This window comes from Scyliorhinus canicula, chromosome 16, assembly GCF_902713615.1.
Source record: "Scyliorhinus canicula chromosome 16, sScyCan1.1, whole genome shotgun sequence".
In the NCBI taxonomy this organism is placed as follows: domain Eukaryota; kingdom Metazoa; phylum Chordata; class Chondrichthyes; order Carcharhiniformes; family Scyliorhinidae; genus Scyliorhinus; species Scyliorhinus canicula.
The window spans coordinates 100767818-100780457 of NC_052161.1; the positions used below are offsets into that span (position 1 = coordinate 100767818).

The 12640-nt window shown below is 45.8% G+C and overlaps 1 protein-coding gene across 3 annotated transcripts in view; it reads left to right on the forward strand.

The window, feature by feature from the left end:
* sh2d5 (SH2 domain containing 5) overlaps positions 1 to 12640 on the forward strand; it is a 110781-nt gene that overhangs the window by 79413 nt on the left and 18728 nt on the right. For all 3 annotated transcript variants that reach the window (XM_038821755.1, XM_038821753.1, XM_038821756.1), the window contains one exon: positions 11789 to 11897. In XM_038821755.1, coding sequence (XP_038677683.1) covers positions 11789 to 11897 — 109 coding nt within the window. The remainder of the gene's footprint in view (positions 1 to 11788; positions 11898 to 12640) is intronic.

Below are 12640 nucleotides of genomic sequence, written 5' to 3' on the forward strand. Positions count from 1 at the left end.
GACTCCTCTCTGGGTTAGGCATCTCCGAGTCAGTGATGTCTGTGTGCCTTCACCACTGTGATGAGTATTATAGCCAACTCTACTGGCTCCATCCTGAAACAAATCGGTAATTTGGGAGAGATGAGAGAAAGAGAGAAAGTCAGAAAGTTATGTGCTCCATCCCGTTACCCTCAACCCCTCCCCACAACCCTTGTCCTCCAGAAAGCCGACTATCATACCCAGTCTCTGGCGGCTAGCAGTACCTCAATTCTCTGCTTCCATGATACTTTCATCGCTTGACTGGCCACGGTCATTGCCCTCGTCCCTCAGAATCGCTGGGGGCTTGGGTCTAGTTGTTCTCTCCATTAATATCAGCAGCAACGGGGTTCATCATGTGTTGCGGCAAATGACGTCCATGTGAATTTAAAAAAATTTTTTTAGGGTAGCCGATTATTTTTTTTTCCAATTAAGCGGCAATTTAGCGTGGCCAATCCACCTAACCAGCACATCTTTGGGTCGTGGGGGTGAAACCCACACAGTCATGGGGAGAATGTGCAAACTCCACGTGGACGGTGACCCAGGGCCAGGATTCGAACCTGGGTCCTCAGCGCCGCAGTCCCAGTGCTAACCACTGTGCCACATGGGGCCCTGCCCATGTGAACCTTGAGGGCTGTTGGATCCCCCAGGACATTCAGATGGCTGTGGTTGTGAGGCTCAACACTGTCACAAAATCATAGGATCCCTACTGAGCAGAAAGAGGCCATTTGGCTCAGAGAGTATGCACCGATCCTCCGAAAGAGCACCCAACCCAGGTCCACTGCCCACCCTATGCCCGCAATCCAACTTAACCTGGATATCTTTGGACTGTGGAAGGAAACCTGAGCAGCCGGAGGAAACCCACGCAAACAGTGTAAATTGTGCAAACTCCACACAGACAGTCACCCAAGGCCAGAATTGAACCTGGGATCCTGATATTGTGAGTCGGCAATGCTAATCACTGTGACACATATCCCTCCCGATGCCCTGCCATTTCTGGCATGGACCTGATGACATCAGTGGGGAGGGTGCAGGAAGATCGCATTCGGAGTTCTTGCCAGTGCAAATTTTGTTTTTGCCTTCTCGTGAGATTTAGAGTCCTTTTCGGGATTTGCACCCACGGCGATGAGGCCCGGAATTCGCAGTCATGCTAACTGACTAAAAAGGCAAACAGCCTGCAAACTGTGTTTTAACCGAAAAAAGGGTGAAAGCTTGAGTCAGATTTAGAAAGAAGATGCTTCGGTATAGATTCCCTCCAGCAAAAGGAGGCCATTCAGCCCATCAAAACTGCACCAACCCTCTGAAAGAGCACCCTTTACTGGACTAAAACCATTAGATCTCATTCAATTTCATCCTCATTTTACACCATCTTCTCCCTCAGTATGAAAAAAAAAGTTTGACATGGATCTGCAAGAGATTTCACTTCCTCAAATACGAGATTAATCAGGAAGGCTCTTGCCCTTCTGAACTCATTAATTTACTTTTTATTTACTAGGTTACCTTTCGGGCAATTCAAGTCTTTAATCAATCATAATATAATCAATTTTGAGGTCAAAGTTGATAATCAGCGAGCCGGGCATACAGAGTGTGGCGCTAACAATTATACTCAAAGACGAGAGACAAGTACAATAAAGGCTTTATTGCTGTGTGATGCTATTTCTCCATCTGCAACTGTAGGCTAGGGTCTGAGTGACTCACACGCATATTTATACACAAGCTCCCTGTGGGCAGAGCTAGCCGGCAGGGGCTTACCAGAGGAACCTGTATTACAGGTACAGGCATACATCCCCCTACTGCAAGTACACATCACTACAGTGGTTATATCGCCACACAGAGCATCTGTGATCTTCTAGGTTGCACTTGTGGGCTGATGATTGTGAGATCTCACATAGGTCACTGGTCGAACCCTGGAATGATCCCATGGCAAAAATGTTCAGAGCTGCCGTGATTCATGGCCACAGGGAGTGGGTGCCCTCCTCCTCACAAGGTGGATCTGATAATCAATTTTAATATTTAACTTGAAAATTACACCAAATACCTCTAGCTTCCAGTGTCTGACCTTCCAACATTGTTTTAAGATGAGCATCGTGTTAGCCTGTTTCAAATCTACCAGTTTACTTCCATAATGATTGTCAGCTTCTCACACCTCTCATCCCTTGTCTCTTCATAGCTGGACTGTTGATGGAATTAGTTAATGAGTATACTAACTGGCCTAACGTCACTTTCCATTTTAGTCCTGTTAACATTTTTTTATGGTTCTAATTTCTGGTTTGATTACTTTTATACTTTTACTGTTGTGTTTTGTCTATAGTTATGCTTTTATTTCAGGTCCCTCTTTACCCCTCTCTGATCATCTTTTAATGTGACATATCTTTCTACATTAAGTATCTCAAATTCAGCCAGTGGTCATAGACAGGAGGGTGTGACTGCAAGTGAGGCAGGTAGAGGGATCCTGAATTCAGAAACAGAGGAGCCTCAGCTCATGATCTTGTCCAACAGATACAAGATACTTGCTCCCTGTGTGGTTGAGGAAAAGGGCTGTAGGGGGGATGAGCTAGCTGACCACTGCACTGTGGTACAGGAAGCCATTCAAGCTGGGGGAGCAAAAAGACAAGCGGTAGTTGTCGGGGATTCTATAATTAGGGGGACTGATAGCATCCTTAGTAAGCAGGACCAAGAGTCCCGCATGACATGTTGCCTACCCGGTGCCAGGGTGAGGGACAATTCTAACCGGCTTGAAAGGATATTGGAGAGGGAGGGGGAGGATCCAATTGTTGAGGTTGAGAAAACAACATAGGTAAGACTAGGAAAGAGGACCTGTTTGGGGAATATCAAGAACTAGGAACAAAATTAAAGGACAGGTCCTTAAGGATTATGATTTCTGAATTATTACCCAAGCCACGTGCAAATTGGCATAGGGATGAGAAAATTGGGAAAGTAAACATGTGGTTAAAGGAGTGGTGTGGGAAAGAGGGGTTCCATTTCATGGGGCACTGACAACGGTATTGGGACAGGAGGAATTTGTACTGTTGGGACAGTCTCCACCTGAACCGATCTGGGACCAGTGTTCATGTGGAAAAGATAAACAGGGTGGTCACAAGGACTTTAAACTAGCAAATGGAGGGGGGGGTCAGAAGTCAGTACAGTTCCAAAAACAAGTAGCAGGGCAGTGAGTTACCAAAAGAGAAAAATAATAAAGCAAATAAAGCATCAGTGCTGAAGGACAGGTTAGGGGATACAGCCCAATTATGTGTTCTATACACTAATTAATACACAGAGTGTAAGAAATAATCTAGATGAACAAACTGCAGGTGCAAATGCAAATTGAAGATTATGATACAGTAGCTATTACGGAGACATAGCTACAGGATGGTCAGAATTGTAAATGCAGCATCAGTAACTGGGAAATTAATGGGCATCACGGTAGCACAGTGGTGAGCACAGTTTCTTCACAGCTGCAGGGTCCCAGCTTCGATTCCTGGCTCGAGTTACTGTCTGTGTGGAGTCTGCACGTTCTCCCCATGTCTGTGTGGGTTTCCTCCGGGCGCTCCGGTTTCCTCCCACAGTCCAAAGATGCGCAGGTTAGGTGGATTGGCCACGATAAATTGCCTTTAGTGTCCAAAAAAGTTAGGTGGGGTTACTGGGTTACGGGGTGGAGGTCTGGGGTGTTCTTTCCAAGGATCGGTGCAGACTCGATGGGCCGAATGGCCTCCTTCTGCACTGTAAATTCTATGGGCGGAATTCTCCGCTCCCCAAGTGGCGTGGGAGAATCGTGGGAGGGCCTCCTGACATTTTTTACGCCCCCCTGGTGCCCCCAGCGATTTCCCCCCCCCCCCCCCCCCCCCCCCCAGGCTCGTAAAAATCGGCGCTCGCCGTTTTTCACGGTGAACGGCGATTCTCCAAGCCCGATGGGCCGAGCGGCCGGCCCTTCACGCCCGTTTCACCACGGCAGCAACCACACCTGGTCGCTGCATTTGTTAAACGGGCGCTAGATGCCCGTTTAGGGCATCTAGGGGCCCAATTGGCACGGGAGCACCACGACTGTGCTCGGGAGGGGACAGGCCCGTGATCGGTGCACACCAATCGTCGGGTCAGCGTCCAAAACGGACGCACTCTTTCCCCTCCGCCGCCCGGCAAGCTCTAACCGCCACGTCTTGCCGGGCGGCTGAGGAGAAAGACGGCCACCGCACATGCGCGGTTCGAGCCGTCTGCGCGATTAAGTCAGAACCGGCAACCCGCGCATGCGCGGATGACCTCACAAATGCGCCGTTTTGCGTGTCATTTCCGGCGCGACACGGAGGCCCGCTCCTAGCCCCCCAGGGTGGGGGTGAATTAGGTGCGGGGAGCGGTCCCTGAGGCCGGCGTGAACCTCGGCCGAGTTCACGACGGGCTCCACGATTTTGGCCACCAGCAGAGAATTCCGCCCTATGTTTATGTCAAATGGAATTAAAGAGTGACAAATCACCAGGACCTGATGGTTTCCACCTGGGGGTGGGTTAAAGAAAGTAGGGGAGCACATTGTAGATGTCCCAATTATAATCTTCCAGAGTTCCCATGATTCAGGATTGGAAAATTGCACACATCACTCCACCTTTTAAGAAGGGAGGAAACCAAGGAACTACAGACCAGTTAGCCTAACACCTATGGTGGGGAAATTGCTGGAGTCTGCAATCAGGAATGGGGGTAACAGATCACCTCCAAAAATGTTGGCTGATCAGGGAGAGCCAGCATGGATTTGTGAAGGGAAGTTCATGCCTGATTAATCTTTTTTTAAATAAATATAGAGTACCCAACTAATTTTTACTAATTAAGGGGCAATTTAGTGTGGCCAATCCACCTACCCTGCGCATCTTTGGGTTGTGGGGGCGAAACCCCCACAAACACGGGGACAATGTACAAACACCACATGGACAGTGACCCAGGACCGGGATCGAACTTGGGACTTCGGTGCCGTGAGGCAGCAGTGCTAACCACTGTGTCACCGTGCTGCCCCCATGCCTGACTAATCTTATTGAATTTTTTTTGAAGAGGTGTCTAAATAGCAGAGAGTAAAATAAATGGCTAGGGATGTTATTTATATGGACTTGGAAAGCATGTGATAAAGTCCCATATAAGAGACTGTTAACCGAGTTTGCACGTTCTCCCCGTGTTTGCGTGGGTCTCACCCCACAACCCAAAGATATGCAGGCTAGGTGGATTGGCCACACTAAATTGCCCCTCATTTGGAAAAAATGCATTGGGTACTCTAAATTTATAAAAAAAGAAAAAAAAAGACTGTTAACTAAGGTGGGAGCCCACACAGTTGAGGGTAAATTATTGCCATGGTTAGGAAATTGGTTGAGTGGCAGGCGACAGAGATGGGGATAATGGGTAAATACTCTAATTGGCAGGAAATGACTAGTGGTGTACCACAGGGATTTGTGTTGGGGCTTCAATTACTCACAGTATTCATTAATGACTTGGACTATGGCATAGAAAGTCATATATCCAAATTGCTGATGATACAAAGTTAGGTGACACTATAGTCCCGAATACAGTAACTTCATTGCAGTGTTAATGTAAGCCTACTTGTGACACTATGATAAAATATTATTATTATAGACAGCCTAGATGATAGCATAAAATTGCACGGAGATGTTGACAGGCTATGTGAATGGGCAAATTTGTAGAAGATGGAATTCAATGTAAGCAAGTGTGAGGTTATCCATTTTGGACCAAAAAAGGATAGAGCAGAGTACTTTCTAAATGGAAAGAGGTTAGGTACAATATATGTTGAAAGAGACTTGGGGGTTCAGGTGCATAGATCCTCAAAATGCCATGAGCAAGTGCAGAAAGTAATCAAAAAGGCTAATGGAATTCTAGTATTCATCTCTAGAGGATTAGAGTATGAAGACATAGAGGTTAGGCTGTGTTTATACAAAACCCTGGTTAAAACCCACTTGGAGCTGTGAGCAGTTATGGGCCCACACCTTAGGAAGGATATTTTGGCTTCGGCAGGAGTACAATGTAGGTTTACTAAAATGATACCCGGACATATTAATTTAGCATGGCGAATCCACCTAACCCACACAGTTTTGGACTGTGGGAGAAAACCCACGCAGCCACGGAGAGAATGTGCAAACTCCACACACAGTCACCAAGGCCCGGAATTGAAGCCGGGTCCCTGGCACTGTGAGGCAGCGCTGCTAACCACTGTGCCACCGTGCTGGTCAGTACTAGCATTTTCCAAGGAGCTCATCCTGGAGGAACTCAGAACTCCGAAGCAATATGTATCCAACCACAACTGAATGGATTGAGAGAAAATTCACAATGGGAAATCATTAACCAAAGTAAATTCAGGACCTCACCGCAGAGGGCAGCACTTTTTTTTCAGAACACTCCATGAACCATTTTCCACTTCAGACTTGAGTCTTTGAAAATTAATTGCAGCTTTTGATTAGCCTTTCCCCCTCCCTTCCCTTTTTAAAACTATTTTCTGCATATTTTGTTTTTTCCCCCCACATTTTGATTCATCGATTACCATTTTGAACTTGGTCCTTGCAGGTATTTTTGTATGATTTTCCTCCATTTGCTAATTTTTACAGTTTTTTGTTTTACATTTTGGTCCCCGTTTTCCCTTTTGGATTTAGTCCCTGAACATTATTTTCAACTTTCTGGTTCAATATTTCCATCTTTTACTCATTTTTGTCAAAGATACATCCACATCTTGACAGAAATGTTACTCAGCACCAGCAACCGTAATAAAAATCTTTATTATTGTCACAAGTAGGCTTACATTAACACTGCAATGAAGTCACTGTGAAAATCCCCCAGTCGCCATATTCCAGCGCCTGTTCGGGTACACTGAACGAGAATTCAGAATGTCCAATTCACCTAACAAGCACGTCTTTCGGGACTTGTGGGAGGAAACTGGAGCTCCCGGAGGAAACCCACGCAGACACGGGGAGAACATGCAGACTCCGCACAGGCAGTGACCCAAGCCGGGAATCGAACCCAAGTCCCTGGCGCTGTGACACAACAGTGCTAACCATTGTGTTACCGTGCCGCCCATAAGTTTAATTTAAGTGAATAAAACAAAATCTAAATATACATGTTTCATTGCATAACTAATCTTTATCCAGAAAAAAAGTGTGATGTGTGCGGGATTCACGCCGACCTCCGGCGATTCTCCCACCCGGTGGGGGTTCGGAGAATCCCGCCCATAGTCTCCCATATTGGAGAATTTCTATCCGGAGTGAACCAATTTTTAGCCCTTACAATTCAGGCTCTTTGTAATTACTGTTTGTGTTCATAATAAAAAGACAGTTTCCACAAGCAGATTTGTGCCTCATACGACCTGAAACATCTCAATGTCTGTGACTTGTGAATGAGGTAGCTTGCTACAAGACCATGGCCGGGATTCTCCAGTACCGTCAGTTGTCGTCTGCACCCTGCTGCAGCAATACCGCTCCGAGGCCAACCTGAGGCGCATCGGTCAAAATTTTTGTCTTTTTCGCCGGGCCAAAGAACGCGAAGACTGGTGCTGTTGTTCGCGAGACACTCAATGCTTGCCATCCCTGCTCATGTTTGGCAGACCATTGAAACACTGCATCCTTTTTTATCGAGTCTTGTAATTGAGAGGTTTTGGAGGCCAGGTTGGGAATAAACCTGCCAACAAAGTTGATCATCCCTAGCACTCTAAGATGCCTTTTTTGTCTGTGGGTCGTGGCATCGTCAGAATGGCCTTTATCTTTTCGTTATCCGGCTGCACACTCAGCGCCGAGAGCCTGTCTCCTAAAAAGGTGATGGCATCAACTCCGATTTGACATTTTGTTTTATTGAACTAGAGGCCATTTTTTTAAATCCGTTGTAGGACTCTGAGAAGCCTTCCACCATGCTCCTCACGTGTGGACCCCCAGATTATGATATCATCGACATAAATGCGGACACGTGGTAACCCTTCAACTATGTGCTCCATGACCCGATGGAAAATTTCAGATGCCGAAATTATGCCGAACAGCATTCTCGGGAAGCAGTAGCATCTGGAGGGCGTGCAAAAGTGCGCAACCTTGTGCTCGCTTTGTCCGGTGGTGATAGCCATGCTGAAAATATGGAGGCAATTTCGGCAGGGCTTAAATTGGGGCGGGGCCGAAGCTGATGCCGGTTCAGGAGAATCATGTGTTTAAGCCAGCGAGACTGGATGCTAGGTTTCGGGGAAGGGAGGGGTGGGGGGTGATGGAAATGAAGGATCTATGTTTGGAAGGGCAGTTTGCGAATTTGGAGGAGTTGACGGAGAAGTTTGGGATTTCGCGGAGTGAGGCCTTTAGGTATATGCAGGTGCAGGGCTCTGCATGGAAGGTTTTCCTGATGTTTCCAGTCATACCTCCCTCCTCGTTGTTGGAGGGGATGTTGTTGATGAGGGGTTGGAGGGGAGGGTCATCTCGGCAATTAATGGGAAAATTTTGGAGGAGAATATGGTGTCACTGGAGGGGGTTAAGGCCAAGTGGGAGGAGGAGCTGGGGGTGGCATTGGAGGGAGGGGTTGTAGTGTGTGGTGTTGGGGAGGGTGAACACCTCAACCTTGTGTGCAAGGCTGGGTTAATACAGGTAAAGGTGGTGCACAGGGCGCACCTGACGAGGTCAAGGATTAGCTGGTTGTTTGAGGGTATAGAGGGCTCTAGTGGGAGGTGTGGGAGAGGTCCGGCCAACTACGTACATATGTTCTAGTCCTAACCGAAGTTGGAGAAATTTTGGGGGTTTTCCAGCACCATGTCGCCAATGTTGCAGTTGGATTTGGAACCCAGTCCCCTGGAGGCCATATTTGGGCTTGCTGGAGCTGCATTTGGGAGTTGGGGCAGACCATTTAGCCTTCGCCTCACTGATTGCTCGCAGGTGGGTCCTTTTGGGGTGGATGTCAGCCTCTCTGCCAAGTGCCTCAGTATGGCTGAGGGACCTGATGGAGTTTCTGTATTTGGAGAAGGTTACGTTTGGGATTTACCCCCTTGAGGGGGGCAATTGAGGGGTTCCACAAGAATTGGGTCTGTTTATTCTTCATTTTAAAGAGTTGGTTATTGTCAGCTACTCCGGGATGGAGTTGGGGAGCGCAGGGGTGGAGGGGATTGGGGTGTTGGTTGTTAGAGTTGGGGGGGGTTCTGTTGTTCTTTTCATTTTGCATCTTTTTGTTTTATGTATAAAATGTTTAAAAACAAATAGAAATAATTTTTTAAAACTATATAATTCCTAACCACCCCTTCTGTAACTCACCTCACCCTCTATACACACACACACAAGACAGACAAACAGAGGGGAAGGGGCAGCACAATGGTGCAGTGGTTAGCACTTCTACCTCACGGTGCAGAGGACCTGTGTTTGATTCCAGCCCCTGGTCACTGTTTGTGTGGAGTTTGCACATTCTCCCCATGTTTGCGTGGGTCTCACACCCACAACCAAAGATGTGCAGGGTAGGTGGATTGGCCACGCTAAATTGCCCCTTAATAAGAAAAAAGAATTGGGTACTATAAATTTTAAACAATCAATAAAAATTAAATATAACAGAGGGGAAAGAGGGGTGTAAAAAAACAATAATACGAAAAGTAAAAGGATAAAAGTCTAATTTTCAGATGGGCATCTTCCAGTTACATACTTTTAGTCTGGGCCTTTAGTTGGGTGTTCTTTCGTTCAACGCGGAATGGTTTTCACTTAAATTCATCAGATCTCAATATTTCTCTGCAGCCTCAGGAACAGCAAGAGTGAGGGAGAAAGAGTGGGAGAGAGAGTAACTCATGGCTTCTTCTCTCAGCATCCAGGAGTTTTCTCCCTGGGTTCCCTGAAAATCTGGCTGAACCCAATCATTGCCTGTTGCTGGGCAGGATATAGTCCTTTGCCAATCTATTGACTTCCAACCCAATCAAACCAAATCCCTCTGATCTCTCAGCTGCCAGAACATCTGAGTTCTTCTGTTCAAAATCTAAATCTTCATTGCACAGTGTACTATTTTGAAACTTTTGAGTTCCTCACTTTGCTCAACTTAAAGGTATATGTCCACCAATTATCCATGGTTCAAAAATGATAAGATAAAGTAAGAGAAGTGGGAAATAAAGGAATCAACAGGAAGGATTGTTACACAGTTGCCACCTGTCCAGCCACAACAGCCCAGAAGCATAAGGAAAAAGTAACATGACATCACTGAAGAAGGGCAGCACGGTGGTGCAGTGGTAGCACTGCAGTCTCACGACGCCGAGGTCCCAGGTTCGATCCCAGCTCTGGGTCACTGTCCGTGTGGAGTTTGCACATTCTCCCTGTGTTTGCGTGGGTTTCGCCCCCACAACCCAAAGATGTGCAGGGTAGTAGATTGAGTACGCTAAAATTGCCCCATAATTGCAAAAAATGAATTGGGTACTCTAAATTTATTTTTAAAAATCACTGAAGAAGAAGCAATGTCACTTCACCAGACACTCAGCTCAGGTACTCTGAAGGTCATACAGAGTTGAGATTAGCAAATGTACAAGTGGGCTGCAGCCAGGACAGCAAGTTCGGTGTCTGCCTCTTAAAATAACACAAATGCTGAGCTCCTCTTGCAATTGAGTGCTTGCTCTTTGGTGACATGAAAGTTGTTGAATGGAGCTACAAACTTAGTGAACAGCTGGTAGGGTTGTTTTACATCAAATAGACTGTAAGTTCTATGTCTATGTCTATGCAGAGGATCCCCGAGAAGCATCATGAGGCAGTGTCCCATGCGGGTTGCACGAGAATTGAGTAGTTGTGCAAAAAGCACACCAGGAGGACAATCAGCTTCAGTTAACAGTGCTACTGATCAGATTTTGTGCTCTAAATCTCTATAATTCAGCTCTTAAACAGTTTATGTGAAACAGTGACAGTATAGGAATGAAATCGACAGAATCTAATATCATAGAATTCCTACAGTCAGAAGGAGGCCACTCGGTCCATCGAGTCTGCACCAACCCTTAAAAACAGCAACCTACCTAGGCCCAAGCCTTCACCCTATCCCCATAACCCAGTAAACTAACCTTTTTGGACACTATGGGCAATTTATCATGGCCAATCCACCTAACCTGCACATCTTTGGACTGTGGAAGAAAACTGGAGTACCCAGAGGAAACCCACACAGACACAGGGAGAAAGTGCAAACTTCAAACAGACAGTCACCTGAGGCCAGAATTGAACCTGGGACCCTGGCACTGTACGGCAGCAGTACTAACCATTTTGCCAACATGCCCCCCCCATATCTTGCAACATGGCTGATTCAAATAAAGTGGCTTAGCACAAAGTCGAGTTAACATGACTTAAGCACTCCATTCGAATTGTTTGGTGTCCTCCCAACTTGTGCTTGTTTGAATAATTGATTAAAAATTGATGGGCAGCACAGTAGCACAGTGTTTAGCACTTGCTTCACAGCACGAGGTCCCAGGTTCGATTCCCGGCTTGGGTCACTGTCTGTGCGGAGTCTGCACGTTCTCCCTGTGTCTGCATGGATTTCCTCCGGGTGCTCCGGTTACCTCTCTCAAGTCCCGAAAGACGTGCTGTTAGGTGAATTGAACATTGAATTCTCCTTCAGTGTACCAGAAGGCGGCGAAGTGTGGTGACTAGGGTATTTTCACAGTAACTTCATTGCAGTGTTAAGCCTACTTGTGACAATAATAAAGATTATTATTATTAAGAGGATAGTTGAAGACATCATTTTTAAAATAAAGACTAGAATTGAAAAAAGGGTTAAATAATTCAACCAATGTCAATACCACACATATCTGAAATACTATTTATTGTATTTTCCATAGACAGTTGCAGCTTGGGGGATGAACTCATGGAATCCTGGAGAGCACTAGCTCCACTGCAGCATGATGAAATATTAATGGACACAGTCTGGGCCAGTGCTGGGATGCCCAGGTTAGTATGTCAATAACTGTATAATGGTAATTCTTCAAAAGATGAACTTTTTAAAAAGAAGGCTGTGGTACCTCTTCCTCAGATGCATAAGTGGCTATAACATCTATGCAGTCATTATAAAAAAGAGTTGCAAAACTTATCTCAATACAATTCATGGTAAAATGAAAAGGTCAATACAAGATCTCTTTGATACAGCATAAACATGCCAATATTATTCATGTATTCTGTTAATGCATTTAAGAATGCTGTGAGTGAATGAAAATGTAATTAGGTGAAGAGTTAGCAGACACTTTTCTAATTGGAGCCAGTCGTTTAGTTATATATCAGTGAGGAAGGCATTGCATACATGGCTGGAGTGGGGAATGTAATTGACAATTTTAACTAAGTTGCAGTTTGATGTTACAGTGGTATTATTCAGTTAGACTTTTTTTTGGTAACACTAGTTGATCTCTAGTGGCACTAAACATGATAAGTTGATGGAAATGCTTGACAAATTTGTGCTTCCCTATTTTATGAATGGGTGGGGCTGCAGGAATTGATTAATCTGACTGAATGGATAGACCTGTGATACAGGGCTCGGGATTCATTATCATGGAACTAGCAAACCTTAATTGGACTCCATGAAAATGGCAGAGAAGTAATTGTGGGCTTCTGACAGGAAGCCTGACAGGAAGTGTGAAGTGATTTGGGGAGGTCAAACACGGCAAAAGATGGCACAATAAATGGGAGATTGCTGAGAGGTA